General features: G+C 28.5%; 4 protein-coding genes across 4 annotated transcripts; all 4 read left to right on the forward strand.

Annotated features, from left to right (window-relative positions):
- Positions 1-2,700: 2,700 nt before the first annotated feature.
- OCT59_026685 (uncharacterized protein) lies at positions 2,701-2,988 on the forward strand (the record flags this gene model as incomplete). Its single annotated transcript, XM_025331904.2, has 1 exon — positions 2,701-2,988. One exon carries the CDS (start codon positions 2,701-2,703, stop codon positions 2,986-2,988), a length of 288 nt encoding a protein of 95 aa, XP_025180509.2.
- A 7,844-nt stretch (positions 2,989-10,832) lies between these two features.
- On the forward strand, positions 10,833-12,694 carry OCT59_026686 (uncharacterized protein). Its single transcript, XM_066143349.1, has one exon. It carries the CDS (start codon positions 10,924-10,926, stop codon positions 12,625-12,627), a length of 1,704 nt encoding a protein of 567 aa, XP_065992876.1. The 5' UTR covers positions 10,833-10,923; the 3' UTR covers positions 12,628-12,694.
- Positions 12,695-16,722: 4,028 nt separating this feature from the next.
- Positions 16,723-17,261, forward strand: OCT59_026687 (uncharacterized protein; the record flags this gene model as incomplete). The annotated part of the gene is made up of 3 exons (XM_066143350.1): positions 16,723-16,888; positions 16,963-17,151; positions 17,239-17,261. 3 exons carry the CDS (start codon positions 16,723-16,725, stop codon positions 17,259-17,261), a joined length of 378 nt encoding a protein of 125 aa, XP_065992877.1.
- A 3,329-nt stretch (positions 17,262-20,590) lies between these two features.
- Positions 20,591-21,179, forward strand: OCT59_026688 (uncharacterized protein; the record flags this gene model as incomplete). The annotated part of the gene is made up of 5 exons (XM_066143351.1): positions 20,591-20,605; positions 20,671-20,681; positions 20,801-20,816; positions 20,893-20,962; positions 21,088-21,179. The coding sequence occupies 5 exons, from the start codon at positions 20,591-20,593 to the stop codon at positions 21,177-21,179; spliced, it is 204 nt and encodes a 67-aa protein (XP_065992878.1).
- Positions 21,180-26,457: the final 5,278 nt, after the last annotated feature.

Genomic DNA, 26,457 nt, shown 5'->3' on the forward strand with positions numbered 1-26,457 from the left:
CATTCATTTTAAAAAATGTAAAATTAAAACACAATTCTGACTAGAATTATATTAACTACAAGTGTCTAAAAGTGGAAGGTGTGTAACATAATTATAATCTTAACAAATGACGTCATTTCTGGCCATCCCCTTTCCCATTTTTTATGGGAAATAAAATTTCCTTTTTAGGATTTATGTAACATCACGTGATACAGACTACGTTTTTATAAACTGTAGATTTTTATTGTAATTATAATTTTGAAAATTTGGGTAAAATTATATAATTATATAAAATTTACTAATAGGTTAAATAAATCACTTTAGGTTCAATTTAGTTTTATACTTATAAAAAATACTAAGTAAAAGTAAAATTAATTACATTTTTTTTTAAAAAAAAAATAAAAAAATAAAACAAAACCTTTGTTTTTATATTTAAAAAAAATTATTATAATAAGTAGAAAAGTTATAGTATTATATATATTATGTAATTATTAGAAAAGTAGTATTATTAAATTCAAGTTAAATTAAATTAAACTAATAAACTGATGGGGTTTAGTAATTTCAGTCTAATTCAACTTAAAGGTCTTTAAATTATAATTCAGTTTAATTTAATTTAATAAATTAATAAAGTTAATGGAATTAATAGAATTAATAAGGCTAAATTAATGGGTTTAATGAAACTAATAAGATTAATTTCATTTGAACTTGACTTTATCCTTAAGTTAGACCAAATTGAACCATTAATATCACTAGATAAAAGTTCTCAAATATTTTACTTTTCATATAATATTTTATTAATAATGGTCAGAATTAGTTTTATAATTGTAATTTAGCTAAAGTTAATAACAATTATATATTACTTAGAGATAGAAGGAGAATATGATAAAAAAATAATTTTTAAGCTATTTTACTAAATAGTTTATTTTAAAACATATTTTTATTCTTTAGAAATATATTTTAAATAATCATACTAATATTTAAATATCAACAGAAATTTGAATATTTATTAATAAATCTAATAAATTATAGTAAAAGATAATTGACAAAACTACATATTTAATTATTAAATCCATTATTACTTTGATTTCAAAAATATTCAGTAATTATTATAGTATTTTGATCTGAATAAAACAGAATATTCTTGTACTATTACTATAATATTAGATTTAAATTTATCTGAATTTTCAAATATTTTTATAATAGCTGAATATTTATTTTGCAATCAGGAAAAATAAAATTATCTGGATTCATTTAGTTAAAAAGTCCATAAGTTGTAAAATTTAAATTTTTTTAAATAATTTAGAATTTTTTTATTGATATTTATATACTGATATTATTACATAGTCAGTTTTTTATTTTTCTTAGAAGCAGAAAAGTCTTTAATAAGGCAACAATTTAAGAATTCTTAGTTATGATTTGTAAAATAATTTTTCTTTCTAATTTTACTTTGCAATCTTTTTTTTTTTTTTTCTGCAGCGCATTTGCAGTTTTATTAAAGTAAAAAAATAAAAAAGATATATACAAAGTAAAATTTCCTAATAACTACTCTAATATAATTAAACTACAAACCACTTGTCATACCGGTAGTACCTCACGTGTGTACTGTCGAGTGATCGTTTGACTCTGTAGATAGACTTCATTTAGTAACAGGTCATCTTAGCCATAAAGGCCCTATCTTCAATGTCTGGTGATCACGGGACCCAACTTTGCAATCTTTTTGTATTACAATATAGATTAAAGAATAAAGTAAATAATTGAGAAATCTAGGTTTTTAATTAAATTCAACTATAAATCAATAAATAATAAACTGGTTGAGATTAATCAAACCATTTTAAAGAACTATAATATAAAAATAAAGATGTTGTATAATAAGTAATATGCCTGTATTTTCAACCTATCAGTTATTCAAATTGCATTAATTTTTTGAGTTAATTCAGAGTCAAAATAAAATATTTATAGAATGAAAATTGATATTTTAAAATAAAACAATAAATTTTTTTTCTTTTTGAAAAGACTGATAATATACAGTAAAATATTTACTAAAAATAAATCAAAATTAAAAATAATTTTTATACCTTTTGAATAATAAACTAATTATCTAAGGTTTTACATAAATAAAAAAATAAAAAAAGGAAGCATATTTTTCAAAAAATGGATTTTTCAACTACATAATTATGAATTATTAATTATAAATTTACAGATAATTTGTTTATATTATCTTTATGATATAAATTGTATTAGCATAAGAAAATCACCAAACTAATTTTCATATGGGCTTCAGGGTGATTATATAATATATAATCTTTACATACTCATAATTCAATTACTTAAAATCAAAGCCTTCTGATTTAAACTGATTATATAATAAATTTTTTTTTGCAGCTCAAGAATAAATATAAGATATAATATAGGTAATTATTAAAAAAAAATTAAATAGTATAGTGGTTAGATTGGATGGTTATGACAAGTTTCTTTCTTATATAATATTATAAACATTACTGATATAATTATTTCATTAAAAAAGAATTTTTAAGCTTATGATTATAAGTTTTTTTTTATTTAGCTATTTATTCTCATTAAATATATATTGCAAATCAATGATAGTCAAGAAAAAATCAAAGTTTAAAATAAAAAAAATTATCATATTTTTTGATAAAAATGGGATTATATTAAATTATAATGTATCAATTATCAAAAAAATAAAGGCTTTTAAAAACCTTTATGGAAGAAGATAAAACTGCATTATCTTTCTTGAATACAAATTTACTTCCTATTACTTCTATACCTGATAACAATATTGTAGATAAAAGTTTTCAATTAGTAAATCAGAATAAGCATATTAATGCTAATGAATCTTCAGTTGACAATATTATAAAATCTGATGATGAAGAAATTCATGATGATGCGTTAGATTTTGATTTATCAAAAGAAGTTAATAAAGTTGATACAGATATTAAAAATGGAGATCCAAACTTTCATTATGGGTTAAATAGCATATCAAAAAGCTAGATATACAAATATTTAATTATTTTTACAAAATAATTAAATAACAAGAAAATATTATAAGAAGAATTGGAAGTTAGAAATAATAAACAAATAAAAGTGCAGGTAACGTCCATACAAAGAAGAAAAAGTAATAATAATGGTAGTAAAAGATTAAATCAAGGTAAAAAATCAAAAAGATCTTTTGAAAATATGGAAAATATAGATCCACAAACCATACCACCACGAAAAAAAGAACAATTAAAAAGAAACATACGTCAGCAGAGTCAATAAAATTAAAAAATGGAGACCAGTAGCTTATATTGATAATGCTTTTATATAAATAAAGAAAAGAATTTTATTAATTATATAAGTTACAAATTGAAATATTGATATTATCAATGTCAAATACAATTTAATAAAATAAAGTTAAAAGTTAGGTATAAAAACGCGTATAAAAATGTATTAAAAATATTAAAACATGAAAATACCTATATTTTCTTCGTATAACATTGAAATTTAGGTTATTTTCACGGCAATTTTACGAGAGTAAACGCGCGTTTTGACTTTTGAAGAAATTTTTTTTTCTGGGGTACACGTGAAGTTACACGTGAACACACCTGTTTTTGTTACACAAGATTCGAAGTTGTTTACTAGTGAAGATGTCATTTGAGTGAGAACTGAGAAGTTTTTCAATAACTGAATCGAAAAATAGAGCACAGTATGTTTACAATTTTAAAATTATAAATGTTAAAGTCTAATGAATAAAATTATATATACTGTAGCTATTTTTTTAATATATAGGTTTCGTACCGTAACTTTGTAGCTGGGAATCAGGCTTTAAAGTGAATGTATGCGAAAACATTTTTATGAAGTTTTTCATACTTCAATGTAAGAAAATAGGATCATATAAAAAATGTTTTCAGAACGTAAAATCATATTTTTAATTTCTGATTATTTAAAGATTTAAGAAAATTATGTACAATATGTACGTAAGTTATAAATAAGTTTTTGAATGTTTATTAATTATATATTACAATAAAGAATTCTTAATTATAATAATTGATTCTAATCCAGTCGGGATTCAGATGAAGGAAGACAAACGGCCTGTGGAATCAAAGACCTATGGATTTGCTGATTACAATACCCCCAAAGCTTCTACTTACAAGAAACCTCTGCTTCAAAATCTACTCTATATCGCTCTCAATCATTACGGCTTGATCGAAAAAAAAACACCAAATTTGAAAACGAACCAATGTTAACAACTAAGGAAAGAATACAAACAAGTTACTACTCCTGGGCATTCGAGAAAAACTACAGAAGTAACATCAAAGGCAATAACTGAAAAGCTCTCAAACAAAGATTGATGATGATGGTTGATTTTGAGAAAAAGAATCAAAGTCACTTTAACTCCAAGAAAACGAAACGTGAACAAAAGTAGTATTACATAATCTAATAATCGTACTATTACATCTTTCTTTGACTTCTTGGGCAAAAGATTTTGATGAATGTTCGGTAAAACTCCACCTTGAGCAATCGTAACATGACCGAGCAACTTATTCAACTCGATAATTCAATCCAAACTGCACCTTTCTTTGACTTCTTGGGTAAAAATTTTGATGAATGTTCAGTAAAACCCCACTTGAGCAATCGTAACATGACCGAGCAACTTATTCAACTCGATAATTCAATCCAAACTGCTCCTTTCTTTGACTTCTTGGGCAAAAGATTTTGATGAATGTTCGGTAGAACTCCACCTTGAGCAATCGTAACATGACCGAGCAACTTATTCAACTCGATAATTCAATCCAAACTGCACCTTTCTTTGACTTCTTGGGCAAAAGATTTTGATGAATGTTCGGTAGAACTCCACCTTGAGCAATCGTAACATGACCGAGCAACTTATTCAACTCGATAATTCAATCCAAACTGCTCCTTTCTTTGACTTCTTGGGCAAAAGATTTTGATGAATGTTCGGTAGAACTCCACCTTGAGCAATCGTAACATGACCGAGCAACTTATTCAACTCGATAATTCAATCCAAACTGCACCTTTCTTTGACTTCTTGGGCAAAAGATTTTGATGAATGTTCGGTAGAACTCCACCTTGAGCAATCGTAACATGACCGAGCAACTTATTCAACTCGATAATTCAATCCAAACTGCACCTTTCTTTGACTTCTTGGGTAAAAGATTTTGATGAATGTTCGGTAGAACTCCACCTTGAGCAATCGTAACATGACCGAGCAACTTATTCAACTCGATAATTCAATCCAAACTGCACCTTTCTTTGACTTCTTGGGCAAAAGATTTTTATGAATGTTCGGTAGAACTCCACCTTGAGCAATCGTAACATGACCGAGCAACTTATTCAACTCGATAATTCAATCCAAACTGCACCTTTCTTTGACTTCTTGGGCAAAAGATTTTTATGAATGTTCGGTAAAACTCCACCTTGAGCAATCGTAACATGACCGAGCAACTTATTCAACTCTATAATTCAATTCAAACTATAACAAAATTCTGAATCATAATTCACAAAAAAGTAAAAATTAATAATATAAACAAGAAAGAAGAATTCTTTAAGTTATTTGTTGACATTGCTATCCGGCACCAGAATCTATCTACTAGAATACATATATATTAAAAATAAATACAAATTATTTTGATTTCATACACTTGGTTTTGATTTTCCATCAAATTGGTCTAAGTATCCAATTACTATCATCTGATTTTTTATTTAGAATAACTAAGACAACAAATGAAATTTAAATAATCTGATTACTTGTCATAAATAAAGCTATCAAATTAGCAAAAAAACGAGATATTTTTTAAAAAAATAACGCTAATTATGGAATTTGTATTTAACCTCTTAAATCTCCAATTTTTTGTTCAATTTTGTAACGACAATTTAAATACTTGATTATTAATCTTGACATAGAAGAGTCGTACGTATGTACTAATGAAAAAAATCATACATACATATATAATCATAAAATCACACCCCATAATTGACCTGATCAAGGTGTATGATTATTGATTTTAGAAGAACATATGGCTATAACCTTGTCTCTGATTGTTGATTAAAGTTTTTGTTGATTCTCTAATCCTGCAGATCGAATTATAAGAATATTTATTTGAGAAAAATTACGCATCTAAAATGCAAGCTATTACATTGAAACAAATTGTTATAATATACTAAATACCTCTTTGAGGGTCTTCAATACCTTGGAACTGCATTTTACAATACCAAGTGTAATTAAATAACAAAAACGGTATTTATAATTTTTTGTTTTAACAGTTTATGATCATCTTGTTTAATATTAGTTATTACATATTTTATCAAGCTCCTTCACAAAACCTTTTGCTTAATAATTAATAATTATTAAATGTTATTCATGATAAGCAAATAATGAAATTACTTGACAACATATTAAGAACATGAGAATAATAGTGGGATATATTTGGATGATATAACACTTCATAGAAAGGAATCAACTATGAATATTTCATTACAATATTTAGTTTCAATGATTGTAGCTTCACTGAACTTGAAAGAAATTAGACCAATGAATGTAACATTTAATAAAGACATTATGTAAAAAAGCATTAATAATGTTACGGCAAGAAAATATATAAACAGTAATGTTTTTTAAAAGATCAACAAAAAACACAAACAAGATTTTATACTTTGTATGTTACACAATATCTGATATAGTATTGCGAATTTTTTTTTGATTATTTAATATCAAAAAAATTTTCATATAACGGTTACAGTATATGTCTCTAAAGATTCCAAGTTGCTGCAACTTCTAACCAGGATTAGTTATATAAACACCGCCAACGGTCTAATTTCTGATGAACACTTAATTACAAGATCACCGCACTCAACTGTTGAAAATTACCAGATGGGCACGTGTACTCAAATTTTATCGCATTTGGTGTAGATATTTGCAAAGTAACGTAAAAATATTTGTATCACTCAATCTCAAACTGATAATCTCATATTACAATTTCTCGTAAGGGCAAAAAGGTATTATTATCTGAAGCTAGAGTTTTGTATCGCTATGTTGTATTTGTTCTATAATTTGTTGAGAATTGTTTAATCATACTTGCCTTATTTTATTACGCAGAGGAAAAGGGGGAATAGAAGAGCAATGGTAAAGAAATATGACGATAACAAATACTTTAGAGATTATGTGTCCACCGAAATTCAGAAGTTAAAAATGTTAAAAGCTATTTGGGAATTGTTTTTAAAAAAAAAGGTTGTATGTTATGTGAAGATTTGAAGTATAGTAATTGAAAAATTTTTTTATTCACAGTATTCATAATATGAGATGCAGTAAAGGAAGTGACTCAAAAGAAAGTAGAGGAGATTAAAAATAAATTGAAAGCGGTGAAAAGTTAATCAATAATCCTGTCTTTGCGCTTGATAAATCGATCAACAACGCAATCATGTGAGAACTTAATAGGTATTGAACATGAAAGACTGATGGAATCTAGGACCTAACATATTAGCAACAGATACATACAAAGCGGATGCTAAAAAAAATGTGAATAATTAATCAAGAAAAGAATCAGGGCCACAGAAGAATTTGGACACGAATTGAAGGAAAATGATCTCATATATAATGAGGAAGATAGATTTGTTAGGCATACTCGACAGTAAATGATGATAAGAAAGAACAGTTGTGAAGGAAGTAATTATTTTTGGATAGTATTCTCCATCCGTTTAATCTTATCCATAGGAATCTGATGGATTAAATATACATTAATTCCAGAAATTCACATAAGGTATCTTTAGAGGGGGGGATTTTAAGAAGGAGTAATTTCAAATGCTACGAGAATACTCATAGTAAAATAATGTATGGTTAATTCAATTGTAAGGAATAAAGAATATTTTGAAATAAATTTTTTAATTACTAGAGTAGATCTTTATTTTTATTAATAGGTGTCAGTTAGGAACCTAACATGACTCGAATTTAAGCAAAATATTAATACAAGATCAAAATTGAACACTAAACTACTATTTCTAAAATAATCTACTCAAACCGGTGGATACATCTGGGAAGAAGGCTTATTGTGAGAATACCACAGCACAAAAACCATAAGAAGACCACTACCTCTAACACGCCAAGTCCAAAAACCCAGGTGAGGTGAAGTCCGTACCCGTAGATTAACCGTAATAAACTAAAACCGCCAGCCCCTGGTTGGTAATGGTAAATACTCCCACACTGGTCGATAAAAATAAATCCCCCAAGTGACTAATTAATTACTAGAATAGACCTTAGAACCTTATTATGAATTATGATCATAAAAGAGCACCTGAAAATGATGGCTCAGATTATTTATATAGTAGAAAAATGTTATAGCATGGTGAGTTGACTTATTAAAAATGATCTAATTTTTCAATATACTGCAACGTTTGTTTTAGTATTCTTTGTATATAAATTATTTTATTTTATTTTAATTAAAATTTCTAATCACATTTCTTTTCAAGTGTCTTGTTTGCTTTAGTATCTTGCTCGTTACAATTAACATGCCTACATTGGAGTATCGTTAAATGAAGACGATTTCTCAAGTATGTTGTCGAGTTTGTTAGCAGCATTCAAAGCACGTATATTGAAAGAGATAGATGTGAGAAATTTTTATTATATAAATTAATTATTTTATTATAGACTATTTGGCATAAACCATTCTGTCTTGTGCTGGAGGCAGTCAGTGAGGCAGTCGTGTAGCAGGATTGATTCAAGAGTAAGAGGACAATATAAGGAAAAACTGGTGGCCAAAATCGGGCCAATCAGTTTTCTTTTTTGAGTGAATTTGTTAACATATTATTGCAGTTATTATTCTAAGGATCCCTTCATCAAACAAATTGAAATTTCTCAATAATATTTATAATATGTCTTTAGTTCTTTATCAATATTTTTGAAGCGAAAAACTGATTGGCCCAAATTAAGAATGAATGGTTAGAATCCGTTATTGGGATGATAGAAGTTAGTATTCGACATTTTCCTTGTTTTTAAAACTAGGTTGTTTTAGGCATGAATTTCTTATTATCTTAAGACACTTTATATTCAAACTTACATTAACGAACTCAAATAAATTCAACGGTTAGTGTTATATTTTTCAAATGATCCTTTCAACTCTGGATCAGTTTTTATCAGCTTCTATAGTTGGATCTTGAAGCAATCACAACTAGGATTGGCTAGGATATAATTTGAAAATTCCTAATAGAAAAAATTATGAAAATTGATATATTGTTACTAATTAATTGGAAAATAAAATCTTAATAATGAATATTTGATAAATATGGATAAACATGTTTATAAAAAAAGAAGTGATAAATTATTAAAGTTATAATCGATATTTAAAATCATCAAATTCATCTCATATCTAAATACTGGGTGCGTTTACAAATTCATTTGAATCGACGCCTCAATGCAACAAATTACAAAATCAATTTGAGTTGATCAACCAGATTGGCCGGATGGATCGGCAATTCAATCTAAATCCAATCTGATTGAATTTGTAACGATCAAACAAATGATTTATCATGGTAATAACTTACTATTATTATTTATTATAGCGTCAACACGTTAGAATCATAGTTCGCACCAAATTTTATTAGCAATTAGATATACTGTATATGAATCATCTTGTATAGTTCTTCAATTATCAAGAAAAAAATTTCTTTATAGAGTCTAAACATTAATATTTTTAGGAAATTTTTACCGCAGTATTTGAAGTATTTAGTTAAAATAATTTACATCTACCACAGCCGGTATCACATATCTAGGAGAAATTCGCATGACCGCTCAATCATTAATAACTTATAATTTTATTCGCTTGACCTTGCATCTATATTTGTAAAAGAAATTGACAGCATATAGACATGAAACTTTGTGCTACTGAAACCTATTGTTAGCTTAATATATCATGAACTATATACATTATACTTTACTACTTGTAAAAAATAAAAATTTTTGTTATTGAACCACATTACCACGTTTTATGATTGTATGTAACTCGAAACCATTAATAACAATCTGTAATGCATTTTTAAACATATTATTCTGTTCTATAATGCTTGTCACACCAAAAAATAATATTATCACTTATAATACAATGAAACATGAAATTTTGTGACATAATAATCATTTATTTGTAACATAAGTATTTGTTCAGTCTAAAACCGGAAACAATGATGAAAATCAATATTTTTGAATCGGATTACTCGGATATTTTACATTTCCTTATTTAACAATGTCATTACAAATTTATATATCTCGTATTTTGAAAATGTGAAAAGTTTCATTTCTTTAAAAGGGACTGAAGGTTAGGAAAGTTTTGTAAATTTTAAATAATTCAACGCGTCAAGTTTCAAATTGAAAATTTGTTTGAAAAAATATTGGTATTATTCCCTAATTTGAAACTGATAAAAATTGATATATCCTATATGTATGACAATATGGCTGGGAAATCTTGGATTTTTCACGATAATTTTAATCATAAAATTAATAAAAATATTAAATTGTGATTTGATACAAATGAACTCACAAATTAACGGCCGACAGTCATGTGATCGGATTTAAAAGAAAATTAAGTACTTTCAATAAATCTTTAAATGGGAAATAAACAATCGTCTTTGTGTTCATAGAAAATGACTAATCTTTTTTCTCTTTTTTCAAGTATTGACAATGCTCAAATTGTGAGCCCCTATTATACAGTATATGTTAGACATTATAAATTAAAGATATCAGATATATGGTAATACTTTAATTAAACAAAGACTTCTATTAATGTCTTAGCTGATAAAAATCGTTTTTTTTTGTATAAAAATGGATCGTATTCATTTAATTTTTGACCTTCATTATTTTTTTCAATTTTCTCCATTACATACATATTACTATTTTTTTTTGTTATATTACAATCCATACATACAATATTTATCCTTCACAACATGAATCATCTTTCCGCGGACATTCTCCTTATAATTTTTTCTGAATTAAAAGACGACATCGCATCTTTACGTTCGTGTATTCTGGTAGATAAATTCTGGTGCCAGTTAGCGATGTGTGTCTTGTGGAAATATTTTTTATTTGGTCCTAAATTTAAAAATCAAGAAACACGTGAAAAATTCTATAATACTATCGCCCATTTTTTGCCTAATAATCCAGAAAGCCCTTTGTCCAAAAATAATATTATATTACCTTTGAATAAACTTCCAAAGGAACCAACGTTTGAATACATGCTTTATTTTACTCGTATGTCGTCATTTATGGTTGGTGATATGGTAAACTTTTTAATCAATGAAGAGGACAAACAAAATATACTAGAAGAAGAAATTTATAAATTAATTTTTGATAAATGTAAAAATGTAAACCAATTCTGCTTTCATACTACTAGAGAAATATGTTCTTACCCAAATGCTAAGAATTTTTTTTCAAATTTGAACAACCTTAAACTTAGTTTTGAGAAAGGTGAGAATAATATAATTTTAAATATATTATGCGAACTAACCAAGATTTGCAAATGTATCGAAGAATTGGATATAGACTATATTCGTGAAGAATCTCTAGATTTAGCTTTATTTATCGAGGTGCAAAATAAACTGCAGTCCTTGAGTTTACATTTTGTTGATGATGATGATGATGATGATAATAATAATAATGACGATGATGATAATAATGACGATGATGATAATAATGACGATGATGATGATAATGACGATGATGATAATTATGATGGTGATAATAATTATGATGACAATAATTATGATGGTTATAATAATGATGATGGTGATGATGGTGATGATGGTAGTGATAACGATGGTGGTGATGGCGACAATAATAATGACGAGGAGAAGGAGGAAGAACTATACCCACTATTAAGTGACGTGGTAGCAAATAAGGCTGCCAAGTTAAAAAAAATTATATTGGTATCATATGCTACCCTCATAGATCCAAGATTTCTTACAAGTTCAGTGAAGCTACAATCATTGGAGCTAAATAATGATTTTGGTAATTATAACGTAAACTGGAAGTATTGGGAAAGCTGTTTGGATAAAGCTTCTTTTCCGGATCTTCAATACCTTGTAACTTCGTTTTTGCCAAGTGGTATTGAAAGGTTAATAATTGAAAAATCCGGTACGAACATTTTACAAATTGAAATACGCTTTCCACATAATGAGTTTGAAGATTATCCGGACCAAAATAATCAACTGATTGTGGCAATATCGAAAAAATGTCCATATCTAAAAAAGTTAACTATAAATATTGACCCTACAAATTTGATAGAAATTTACAGAATTTTTTGTAATTGTAAACAATTAGAAAAAATAAACTTTACAGCGGATGTATATGATCCCAAAGTTGATGTTGTTTCTATCCGCAAAGTCGTAGATCCTAATGGAGACGAATTATTAAGGATTATAAGTAATGTATCTCCTAAAACTATAAGAAAATTTTCATTTGGATACAAATGGAATTTCACATTAGAAGGGCTAGAATCATTTTTTGAAAGTTGGAAATGCCAAAAAAGATTTCCAATTAAATTTGAGGGTTATTGGGAGATAGGTAGTACATGGACAAATAAACACGATGAGTTGGTGGCTAAGTATAAAGATGAGGGGATAATTACGATTCCGATAAAAAAAATAAAGTAGCGCCTGTAGTTTAATAGTGTTCAAAAGAAAATCAAAATTCGTACGTTTAATAATAATTAAATAAAATAAAATACATACATTTTGGTCTAAATCATGTTAAATTTCGAATTTTCAAGCTGACGTCACACTAATTCCACGTTTAATGCTATTATAACTATAATTCGGTAAATTAATTGTAAAAGTAAGAAAAATAATGAAGTAAAAAAATTACTTTTTTTGAGAAAAACTCCTCTTTTTTTTGAAATAATTTACCAAATTATTCGCACATTCATTTGAGTTATTTTTTTAAAAATTATTTAAAGATGTCAGATAAAGAAATTTTGAAACACAAATATTCATTTGGTGGCTCCGAAAATGCAACTTTTTTTTCATTTTAGAATCAAATCTCGTATATTTTACTCGTATAATTCACTATAAGATCATGCGACATATTTCTTTGCATATTTCAAATATATTTACATATTTAATTAATTGGTTTATACAGTAAATATTTTAATATATCTGATATTAATTACCTTTCGAATATTCTAGAAGTCAATTATATCACGGGTTTTATTTGTGCTATGGAAAGGTCACACAAACAATAACTTTAATCTGTGTTTGAAATTTTAGTTTGCGCACAATTTCTAATTGGACGATTTTTGTACGATTGACGCGATAAAATAAAATTAAAATAATTCTAAGATTTGCTTATATTACTATTAATACGTTGTACATGTTTAATTTCCTATTGATCGAACGCTTTATTCCAAACTCTTCAATATTATCAGACATCATTAAATGCATATTATGTATTTCAACATTCATTCTATTACGTAATCTGGTTTTGTTAATTTGTGTTGAAAGAATATTCTTTTAACACTAGCAATTGTAAAGGGAACCGGTAACGTAATATTATTACTAATGTTAATATTTGGATATTAATTAATAATTGAAAACGAGAATTCCAAATATGATACCACCCATTATTCATATCATATTCTCATTGCATGTTTGATTATTCCCCAAACTGTACCATCTGATTTATTTTTATCCTCAAAATATTTGTTTAAAATTTCATCCATATGAAACTAATTCACTTTTGCATACTAATTTAGAATAGGTACATTATTATATACATTTGTGTTTACAGGTGTATATCGCTGGAGGACGTTCGAAGATGTTTAATAAATAAAGTAAAAAATTTTTTTTTAATTATATAAACAAGTTAATGATAAATTCCTTTGAGATATATATTACGGTGTGGCGGAAATCGGACTTGTAAATTATGAATTATTGCTTTTACAGATTTAGCAAAATCATTTGCTATATACTGTAGTTGTTATTCAATGAGTTTTTAAAGAAATGGAACCTTGTTGAAAGATTTTGCATAAAATGGCATAAAATGGAAAAAACTTATTATCCATGGATACATGGTTGTTAATTTGAATAAGATCTAGTAATTCTAACATTTTTGTAGTCTGATCCTTATCTCTCTGGTCATTAACATTTCAGTTTATACGATCAAAATTCAGTGCATCAATTACAGAATCTCATTGGATAAAGATAATACTAATATTAATTGTGAATCATGATTCATTTCTTGGATCATTTTTAAATTTGTCATCCTTTTATATGATCCACTAAAATATAAATATAATTCCTTACATGTAGTTTCATTTTGTTCATTGCATCTCTTCTAGCCAATTTGAAGCCTGGGATGGACATTTGACTTCGTATCAAATTTTTTAAATTTTTTGGTTAAACTTCTTTTACGTACTACCATAACGATAGGCTAGTAAGGCTACTCATTAGAAACAAATGATAATAATATGGATAATGGATTTAAATTAGTCAATAATGTTACTGTTTAATTAAAAGAGTAGTAAGTGCAATAAAGGAAAATGGAATTTATTTTTTTAGTACATAAAACTAAATAATAATTTTTGAGTTTCCGTCAATGACTTAACGCAACACAACTTGAAGATACTGTACGTTACTAACAAATGTCTGCACCCCTATAACTATATTTTTTTTAAAAAATAAAATTCTCATATGAAAGGCTCATTAGTTGTTATCATCAGGAAGTTTTTGATGGTGTTGAAAAACGCCATGTATTGCTCAACACCAAAAAACGTAAGGAAACGAACCCTTTGTATCTCAACGCCACTTAAAAACGTTTAAAAACGCGCAGTACAACGGTGTTTTATGTGTAAATCAACATACAATAAAACGGCAGTTTTAAAATGTATATATAGTGTATATAATATTATAATTACATAATGCGTATAATGTATATAAATAATACATGATATATAAAATTACAGTATGTAGTTTAATCATCCCATAATATATAATTACCATTGCTCTTCTAAATCAGTTACAACCCGATCTTAAAGCCCTAAACCTATAAGAAAGAAAGAAACGTTAGTAGAACGTTTCTGATAATAAAAAATTGAAAGTTTCGTAGCGAAAGTTACGAGATTTACCCTTTTCAATTCTCAAAACTCTAAAGACCTGAACCTACAGTACAAACCGAAGCCTACAAAAAAGAAAAAAAGGAAACGGTAACAAACGTTCCCTAAAAAAAATCAATAAATTTAAGTTTCGCAACGAAAAAACTCAAACTCCCAATGCGAAACTCTCCAGAACCTATATGAACAAATAGAAAAAATTAATAAAAATAAAAATAAAAATAAAAATAAGATAAATAAATATCGAAGTTAATTTCGAAACTTACCATCAAATCCAAAGCCTCGACCGAAGTTAGAATCTACAACCATTTTCACTTTTCCCATTCACCCAATACGCCAAAAGTCCTAAAAATAAAATTAAAAAGTGGAGTTACACTAAACTTACAGTACACAATGCCGAAACCAGCCAAGAAAATTTTGGAATCTTTGCGCAGTGTGGCTTCTCCAACTACAAGAATAATTAAGGGAATTCATTAATCTTGGTCCTAACTAGAGACATCGTAGTGGTAAGATACGCTTTGGCCAATTTATCAGCTGAACTCTTATAATGTCGGCAAAGGTTTCCGCCACAATGATAAATAATTTGATAATAAGTCTTGTCAAAAAGAGAAGTTGGAGTGAGTTCAGATTGAAGATTGAAGGAATGACGGATTATGGTGAGTCAATTAAGTTCAACGATCCTGCTAAATGAACTGAATAAATGAATAAGCCGCCTAAAAAGCGAACTGTAAGTATTCGTCGTTAAAATAATTAAATTAAAGAAAACGAAAAAAAATACGCGTCCAAACTAACCTAAAGAAAATCCGTCTAAAAGAAAAAAGAAAGAAACGTTAATAAACATTTTAAAAGAATGGTTTTGAAAAAAAAAAATAAGAAAATCCCTACCAAATTCCTACGAAACCCTACGCGAAAATTAACCGTCTAAAGGAAAGAAAAATATGAAACGTTAGCGAATGTTTCATCGGACTTGATTACTTGTGTTACACCATATACACGTGCTAATCCGGCTTGATAATCTTAATTTTAGTAATCAGACGGAGATCAAAACTTCTACTTCCCAAGAATCCTCTGCTTTAAGATCTTTACTTCTACACAACATAAAACCAAAGATTTATGTTGATGCCGATTTTGTACTTGAACTCCCGAGCAAACGAAACGTGGACAAAAAAAGCGGTATATAGCGCCTCTGAAAGAGACTTTTGATGCAATTTCTGCAATTGTTTCACTCGCATCATCTAAAACCGTACAATCGTGTTCAGAAACTCTTGGAAGATTTGGAAAGATGGCTTAGCAACCGAGATAAAGGTTTCAAATTTAAGAGCAAAAAGAATGAATGGTTACATCATTTAATTTCTGGCTGTCCTAGAAATGGATATGGATATTGCAAATACTCAATAGTTGAGCTTAACAAAAAAGATTGGAGCACATTATCAAAATAACAAAAAAAATACGTCGATTACCGTTCAACGATAAAGCTGCCGATGCAATGTCCTATATAGCTGATAAAGAGTTAAAGAGAATGGAATCATACACTATTGCGACTGCACATTACGTCTAATAATTACGTGATCAAAATGTTCATCTGAAGGCTAATCTTAGCGCAGCTCAAACTGCAAAAGCCAAAATCTTCGCTCGCGGAATTATGTCGGATTTGAACGATGATGTCAATGAGATACAACAAATTTATTTGATCGACTTAAAAAGTAAACGTTTGGTTTACTTATTGTTGTTCAGGATTAGTAAGGAACTAAATACAGAGTCGGCCGTGAACTTGACGAATTGGTCAAACCCTTGGCTTTTTGTGTATAGTAAGGAGGTGGATTGGCTAATGTTAACTAGAAGATAATGAAAGCTATATTCTTTTCGAAAAGCTCTTATTAAGCCTTCAGTTGGCCAAAAACTGATGGTATGAATTATACTATTAAGCAATCAAAATACAATGACGTAATCAATGATGATAATCTTGCAAAGGACCGGCCTCCTCGGGACGATGTAATGCATGTAGTGGAGTCCTTCTATATTCCTAAGAGTTGGACCGTTATACTGTCAAATAAAACTAAAATAACTGCAGGTAAAGAGGTGTATGACAGATTTCTGAATTGTTGTGAGTTGTCTTTGCATAGCCTCAAGTTTATAAATTTCTTGAAATTGACTATAGGCACTACGACCATCCTCAGATAAATGATCTGATTTTCGAGAGTCCTGAGAATACATTGGAACACCACATACCGGAGGAAGCTTCCCACACCAACAAGAATTATGGATCGGCCACCAAAGGAAATATTGTAGTGATCCAGAATGCTTGCCGCAGTCGTAAATCAATTATAGCAAGAAAACGGCGTCCTACCATACTCATTTCATCGATTATTAAATATTCTATATATTTAGTTTTCTTTGAGTTTCTTAAAGATTCACCTTCAAGCTCAACGTTTACCCGCATATTGAAACAAAAAGTGACGAACGTATAGTGCTGCCTTCAATGTTAAAAGCAGCAACACCTGTTGGAGCAACTACCATATTGTTCTCCGCTTAAGACCATATTCCTAATTCAATTAAAAGTAGGTACGTTTCTTTTTTTCAAAGATTTTTTAACCTTCTTTTTCTTTAAAGTTAAAATGATGAAGAAAAATTATTTTATATTTATTATATTAAGTCAGTTAATGAATAGAGAGGAGACACAACTACGAAATCCGAAGTGGAAAATTCTCACGTGTATTATCTCAGGACACGGTACCAAAATAAAGGCTTTTCAGAAAACTATCAACCTTCATCGTCTACAGACATGGATATATTGGTATGCTGAACGATCATTGGATCCCACTACTTGCGCTTATAAAATACGTATGCGGAAGGATTTGCCTATAACACAATCGCGGGTTACCGTACCGCAGTTAGTGAAATCCACGAACATGTAGACGGGTATGGATGTCGCAAAAACGGTGTTATCTATTCACATCGATAATCCACCAATTCGCTCTGATGACCCTACAAATATAACACCTCCACTTGATTATATTAAATAATTGGGAACTAACAACAAAATGTCCATTAGAAACCTGATAATCAAAACAGCCTTCCTGTTAGCCCTAGTTACAGCAAGGAGACTTAAAGAAGGTGAATATTACAACAATTAAGTCATCTAGCTCAGGATACACTTTAGAATGTAGAGATCCGAAGGAACACAAATCAGCTAAATCACATTCATTGAATACATCTAAATCTTCAGCAAAAAAGCTTTACGTGGGACGATATGAAGAAGATTCTTTAATATGTCCATATAATGCGTTACAGTGCTTATTAAATAGAACCCAAACTTGGAGGGATGATCCTAAGAATAAACATGTACTGTTTCTGATCTCGAAGCTATCACATACACCGCGGCTACAGATACCATCGCTAATTGGATTAAATCAGCGGTAAAACTTTCTTCTCATTCACAGTTCAGAAGCGACGATGTTGTACCAAATAATCGATGATTTTGAAGTTATAGACAGAGATTGCCTTTACTTCCAATAAAGTCTTCGAATTCGTCTGTCGAAGAATTCCCCAGATAACGTTACTTGTTTTTTATGCCATAAGTCAATGGAAAGTTGTGGTCCTGCGGTACTTGCGTTTATATTTTGATGAAAATAATGGTGGTAATTATAATTATGATGATGTTGATAATAATAACGATAATGATAATTATGATGGGGATAATAATGATGATGGTGATGATAGTGATGATGATGATAATGATAATTGATAACGATGGTGGTGATGGCGACAATAATAATGAAGAGGAGGAGGAGGAGGAGGACCTGAAAATCGGGATCGGGACATCTTGGTGATCTCCTTTGAGGCTTTTTATACATCTGTCAATTGTTGGAAATTTCTTCTTGAATTTTTTCAATTAAAATAAGACCGATTTTTTTTTGTACAAGCCGTAAACAATTTACTAATAATAATCGAGGATGGTGTTAGACAATTAATTCAAAAACAATTGGTATAACAAATGAATCTTCGAATGGGTGTAAAAGAAAATCCAACAGAAAAAAAGATTCGAATTGGACAATATTCTATTTACAAAGTAATGTTTCCAGAACAGGAATTTCAAAAGGACAATACGCAATCAACTTTGTCGCAGAACAAGACAATGGCGCGCTTTGTGAAGAATGGCAGATCGATTAACTGGTCTAAACGGTGCATATGAGGGTGAGATAGATTATTTTAACCGAACCTTCTTCATGTTGTTTAATACTAATGAGCTGCTGCTTGAATACTTCTTGATTCTTTGCTCCACGCGATATATACGCGATATATATGAACGGGTGCAGAATAATGAGAATAATGCTAAAATACTGGACGAGTAATTTGTAACAGATGGATTGGATTTTGAACAGGTTGAATAAGTTGAGATGTTCGAGTGCTCACGGGTATTATTGCATTTATCGGTATATTTCGATATTGTATTGGAGCAGATCTTGATTCTCGAATTTATATCATGGACATTCTTATTTTCCAGTTAATACATATTTGGAAGGAATTTTTAGGGTAGTAAGTACCATTTACTACTCCAGTTATAGTTTTGATCTCTTTGGATAGGACTTCATTGATTAAAACAATGTGTATTGTATTTCTTTTTATAGTTCAAATAAAAATGCGAATATTTTATTTTATTTTTATTTTATTTATTTCAAAGTTCCACAATTTTTTTTTTACTCAACCTCGTTCCAAAAAATCCAAAAAATCAGAAAATATTTTTTGTGATTTGACAAGCGCTTATTAATTAGAGCTGGATATGAGACGAAATTAAGAAATAACAAAAATGATGATGAAAGAACTAAATTTTTTTTAAGAACTTGAAAGTTCATAATTGGAATTTGAAGATATGAGAAGATTTAATGCATACATCCAGTTGATCTCATTATCCAGCATGCCATTTCAACATTTCATCAAACGTTTTCAGTGTTCGTCTAACGCGCCGTCTGAGAATTGTTTAAATGTATAATTAAATTATAGAAACAGTAAATGCATGAGATCATTTAAGGTAGCTCACTAATTCTATGTCAACAAATTTTCTATCATCATTACTATTTAACTTATACTTCGTATAGGATGATTCAACAGGATCAGCTAATAGTACTTGATAGTACAGTAAAAGTATGGGATATAGAGAAAGGATTTTGTACACATAATTTTCGGGAACATGGAGGAATTATAAGTTAATTGAATTTATTTCAGATGGATGTTAATTTCATTGTATAATATATATATATATATATAGGATTTATTGAAAAGAAGGCAAATTTTGCTCAGGAAGAGTCAATTTTAATTGATTGTTTAGTTGTGAAACTATATTGAAACGTCATGTTGATAAAATAATTTTAAGTGGGATGATTGCCGATAGTTTCATAGGGAACGAATCTAGCTCATGATGGTTGATGAATTACTTATATTTAGCAACAGTCAAGATAAAGTTGGGACTTGAAGAAGGAAAATTGGTCACAAGAAAGAATTATTTTATACTGATGGTAATGATAATGGTAAATTAATTATATCTTTTGAAGTCAAACCCAATTTTTTTATTTATTTTATTTTTAATTGTTAGGAATTACCATTGTCTTGAAACTCAATGTCCGGAATTTGCGCGCGCGCGAAACTTCGCACATGGCCAAGAAAATTTTTGTGCACAAAGCACACAAAAACCTTGTATATACTTCCACACATTTTGTACATAGAATTTTATTTGACAAGGTATTTAATCAGTGCTAAATATAATAATAGTGCTTTATTTACAATTTTAACTCTTTTTTTTTTTTAAATAAACAAGCTAGGTCCAGTAATTCTGCATAACTACCAACCTCGATGTCTTAAAGAGCAACTAATCAATGGAAAGATTGGTATTATATCGATAATTTTATTTAATTCACCTTTTTTTTGATCGTGAATATTCTAAATTTATTTAGTTTTTAGTTTTAATTAATTCATTTAATTAGTTCGTATGTTGATTAAATTTTTAATTTAGGAACGAATGTACAATCATGGAAATTTTACTCCAATTCTTTAGCTTCTAAAAACATTTCGATCACGACAGCAAAATTTACATGGATCGTTTAGGATCTCAAACCCATTTGTACCTTATTCACGAAGCGAAGCAAATGAACAAATTAAACGGATGATTAAAAAAACACGCCGCGGGACTGAATGATCACCGTGTTATAATTTGTAGAGTCAATTCAAAATATTTCTCTAAGCATGAACATAAATTAACAGATTTCTGAAAACAATCAGGGGTGAGAGACTTGAAACATTTTTGGTTTATTTAAAATGAATGAAAACAAGTAACCAGGAGAGAAAATTGTCAATACGAGTTTCGGAAACATGTTGAATTCAAATTAATCATCTGTTCGAAGAAGAGCAAGAAATAATATATAACACGTTATAATTGCTGATATTGCTAAGAAAAAATGAGAAAAGAGAATGATATGGATAAGATGGGAAGATAAATAATTATTTCCAAGACCAATCCTTCAGGTTATCTTGAATATTATAAAGTACATATGGAATAGATGGAATGACAAAGAAGACCATATACGATTTCTGGCGTTCACCTTTTTACCGTAAGATTTAGTACTGTTAGATTCATTCTACGTGGCACACTCATAAGGCCATTCATTCATTAACTTACTAATAAAGAAGTTTAAGGTGATAAATGTTAATTATCGGTGTTTTTTATAGCGAAAATACGAAATAGAACTTTTTACTTCTTTTTTTGCTTTCTTTGTTTACTAAGTTTACTAACGTTCTTTTGTTCTTTTTTTTTGTAGGAATGATACCCTGGACTCCCCGGAGTAGAAATGAATTCCTGGTAAATGTCTTGTCGTTTTTTTTGTTTAGTTCAGGAATGTTTACTAACCTTCTTTTATTTTCTTTTTTTTTTGTAGAAACGGCACCCTGGACTCTTCGGAAGCGAAATGTTAATGGCTATCTTATTCTTTTTGGCGTTGCTTCTTTATTTTCGTTGATTCTGTTCAGATGTTGCTTTGTTTGATATGTAATCGATATCATCATCCACGATCATGCTTCATTTTGTTGATTCTATTCATTTTGGTAGTGTTGAGATGTAATTTACCCTCGACCTTGTTTCAGGATTTCTTGTATTTTCGTATATATAAGTTAAACCCTCGATGAGATGACAAGATTTTATTGATATTTGTAACACTAATTTTATGACGTTCTTTAGTTTCATTGATTAAAAAGGTTTGAAATTTTAAACCGAAACAATAAAAGACTCATACCAATGAAAGTTGCATTTGAAAGAAATACCTTGTTTAATAAACATTCATCATTAATGTATTAAAGTTTAAACTTTGTGAGATAGACAGATAGTACAAATACATTATGATCTTCCATTCAAATGGATTGATGATTGGACAATAGTGATGGCATTCGGCTAATTTAATTTCTCCTTTTTGTTCATAAAATTTATTTTTATGGGTTGTATTTTAAAAATTGAACGAAATAAAGAAAGTATTTTCGTCTAAATTTTATTCTAGATAATCTATCTCGTATATCGGATTGTAATTTTTGTATGAATGATAAAAGATTATGCATATCCATACTCTTTACTGTAGGAAATACGACTGGTCCAGAAATTTGAAATCCATCTTGTTTAATAAATTCCCGATCCCGTAACCTATTTTTGGGATTATATATACTTTTTGAATTCTGATTTTTGTGAGATAAACATATGATATAAGCTTACAACCTTACCTATTGATTATCTATATTTGAATGACTCATATTATTTTGTTTAATTAATGATGATATTTTTGGCCTAGAAATATGAATCTTGAATGCTTATTCATACTATTCATACTATAACTGGTCCATTTCGTTATTGAATACTTTAATAAATGTTACACCATATGAAATCTCGAAGTACACGAATCCATTTAGATGAATTGCTGAATTCGGTTAATTAATACATGCTTCGTTCTTCTTGTGATCTATATTTGGAATAATTTTTTTAAATAACGCGATAATTCCGATTGTGATGAATTAAAGGAATTCCGATTATTATAATTTATTGAAATATGAAATGTTAAATGATTAAATTTATGTTACTATTTTGATTGATAATTTCCTTTATAGTCCCTGTAACAAAAGATTGCGAAAGATAATATCTATTGTACTTTAAATTCGAAACCTAAATGACCCCTCGCTGTTTTGTTTAAAGGGGTAATGTAACTATATTAATTAATTAAATTGGTAACAACATGAAATTATAAGTAAATTTAAGATATATAAATGAAAAAAAATTTCTTTATGGATTTCTATAAAATTGACAAAAATAAAATTTTGAAATATTAAATTATTAAATCACTAACCAAATGATTAGCAAAATCATTAAAATCATTAAACTTTATAAACTTAACAATACTCCTTCTTTAATTACTGACCAAAAACGTCCTCAGGAAGGCAATATGAAACGACATCCACTAAATTCGTGGATAATTGGGGCACGGCACGCAACATATAGCGTGCCGTGTCATACTTAAAACATCCCCAAGAAAAAGCGGCGGGGAAAAGACGCGGGAAAAGTAGCGCGTTATAAGTAAAGTCACGGGCCCGTTTAATATGCATGTTATAAGTAAACGGCCCGTGACTTAATATAGAGGAATACACGGGGGATTAGAGGATAATCTTAAATTTTTTTGGTCCATCACTTCAATTTAAATATTTGTTATAAAATATATCTAATCATGTAAATTTAAATATTTGTCTTAAAATATATCTAAACATTTAAATATAATATTTGTCTTAAAATATATCTAATCATGTAAATTTAAATTTTTGTCTTTAAATAAATCTAAAGTTCTTTAAAATCCAAATTATTAATAATGTTATTATTTACTTTACTGTTTCTAAAATTCTTTAAAAATTATCAATAAAGTTTGATCCTGTATTTAATAATGATTGGTTTTTTAATTGAAAACGTATTTATAATCATGCTATGAAAAATGTAAAGACGTAAAATATGATAAAGTAAATAACTGCTAACTTTGACCAGAATTTAATACTTTAATCAGAGATTAGAGCAATATTCCTGTAAAAAATTTTATCTGTAATTTCTGATCAGAACAATTTATTATTCGTAAAGATGTTCTCCAAAAAATATAAATATGATTAGTTTTGTTTCCTTACATCTTCAATCATGACGAGATATATTCCCTATATCCCAATTCGTGAAATACGAAGAAAGAAGCAACCTAATTGCTTCATTTTATATCGTAAATGGCTTGCTACGCGATCACTCCAGCTGCATCATACATTTGGAAGCGGATGTCTGAGAAAGAAAAAATAAATGGAGAGCATTATATGTTCGTAATGCTGATGACTAAAATCCGATTTTCTTAAGAAGGCCATTTTAAGATAAATTTATAAATCAAAATTTCTTGGATTTTTGTCCTGTTTCCTTTGAATTATTATCCTAATTACCATTATTCAATTGTAATCTAGATAAAAAGCCAAGTTTTATAATTTGCCGCATGAGCAAATTTATTATATTTCAATATATGAGTTTTAGTTAAAAATTATACAATTTAATAAGTTTGTTGTAAAGTAAATTTTTCTAATATTATATACATTAATCGTTTATGTTATAATATAATCTATGTTTAATGATCTAAATCTTCTATAAGTATTATAAGTATCTTACGCAGCTGCAAATGTATCTTTCTTATACGTGTACGACATACTATCTTATACGACCTATATTATGTGACATACACGTCGTATAAGAACATAGCACCTGATCGTATAAGAACGATACATTTGCTACGCAGCTACTGCTTTGTATCAAATTATCATATGAAACTTACTAATTTGTTAGGATTATTCCTAGTTCGGACACAATAAATTGATTAATTTAGAATATGACATGTTACAATCGTTACATTGACATTTGTACGAAATAAATTTTTTATTCCACACAAGCACACAAGTAAATAAGAGATGGGACGAAATTTGATCAACATTTTCACAAAAAAACGATTTGTCAATAATTTCAAAAATCATTATCTTTATTTAAATTTTACTACGGAATCTAAAATCTTTCTTAGGAAAAAATTTGATTTCCGGTACTCCGATAAAAGATTAATGAAAGCGTTCAACCTAAATTAACCAATATAACCAGTTTCCGCGTTTATAGTTTGAAATTAATATTGTTCATAATATGCAGTGTTACTCATTAATCATTATCGTTCAAATTTGTACTTCGTCCGTTAACATTAATATTCCCATCCTATTCTGAAAAATAAAGGTTTCTTATCTGATAAAACTCCTAAAATGTATTTTCATAGTATCCCAATTTTATTTGTAAAAATATTTCATGTAAATTATTAGTATCTTAAATTAGATATCACAATTCATTATATGGAAATAATGAATCAAAGACAGATGAGTTTAACGGTATTTACCTGTATTCTATAATTAGTTCGGTTATTATATACTGTATATACCGGTATCTTAATATTGTAAATTGTAATATGGTTCGCTTAATAATAAGAATGGTAAATTGGTAATGCGATTACATAAATAATAATTATAAATGATTGATACCTGGATTTTTCATAAAAAATTTGCCTTGAAATAAAATAGTATTAAAATTCTACGAAAATCTGAACAAAATCAAAAATATTGATCGCAGAGGCAGGCGATCCATATCCTCCTACGTGACTGCATGCTTAGATATTGTCTTCAAGATAACTGGTTCTTATGATGTAGTAACTGACGGGAATTGTATAGGCTCGATATAATGGTCTTGGTGATACTGCAAGGCATCTTGTCTCTCCTTGCCGGGCGCAGTTCTTTCTTTTTCGACACGTTCCAACAGGTTTACCAGTTCCTCAATATCTCGTTTGACACCAATCCTCTCAGATTTGATGCTATTCTCTTTATTCAATCCTCTGAGGAATTGGTTTGGTTGACTAATATAATAAGTTTATATTAATAACATACTAGACATTGTTCATTAAATTATATAACCCGATGTAAAATGAGCTAGGCTTCCCTATCATTTAAGAAAATATGCATCTATTGTTTCTGTATTAGCCATAGGCATACAATAACAGGGATTTCAATATTTTATGTATAAACTACACTACGCGGCTTTTAAAATCTTAATTTTGACCATATGCTATCGCATCACATAATGCCAGCTGAGGCATAGTTAATTCGGTGGAGATATATGTCGTCATAACATGTATAGCTTCCAAAATTTTTAATCTGAAGTTTTTGATTCATAACAGATAAATTTTAATTCTTACAAAAAATAATCTAACTATCTTTAAGCGTTTATAAAAGGATTTTTTTTTCAAAAACATTTGCCGAT

The sequence above is a fragment of the Rhizophagus irregularis genome, chromosome 6 (genome assembly GCF_026210795.1).
Source record: "Rhizophagus irregularis chromosome 6, complete sequence".
Taxonomy (NCBI): Eukaryota; Fungi; Glomeromycota; class Glomeromycetes; order Glomerales; family Glomeraceae; genus Rhizophagus; species Rhizophagus irregularis.

Bases quoted from the DNA above. Each gene is read 5' to 3' on its own strand.
- OCT59_026686 (XM_066143349.1), top strand. From the start codon at position 10,924: ATGAATCATCTTTCCGCGGACATTCTCCTTATAATTTTTTCTGAATTA.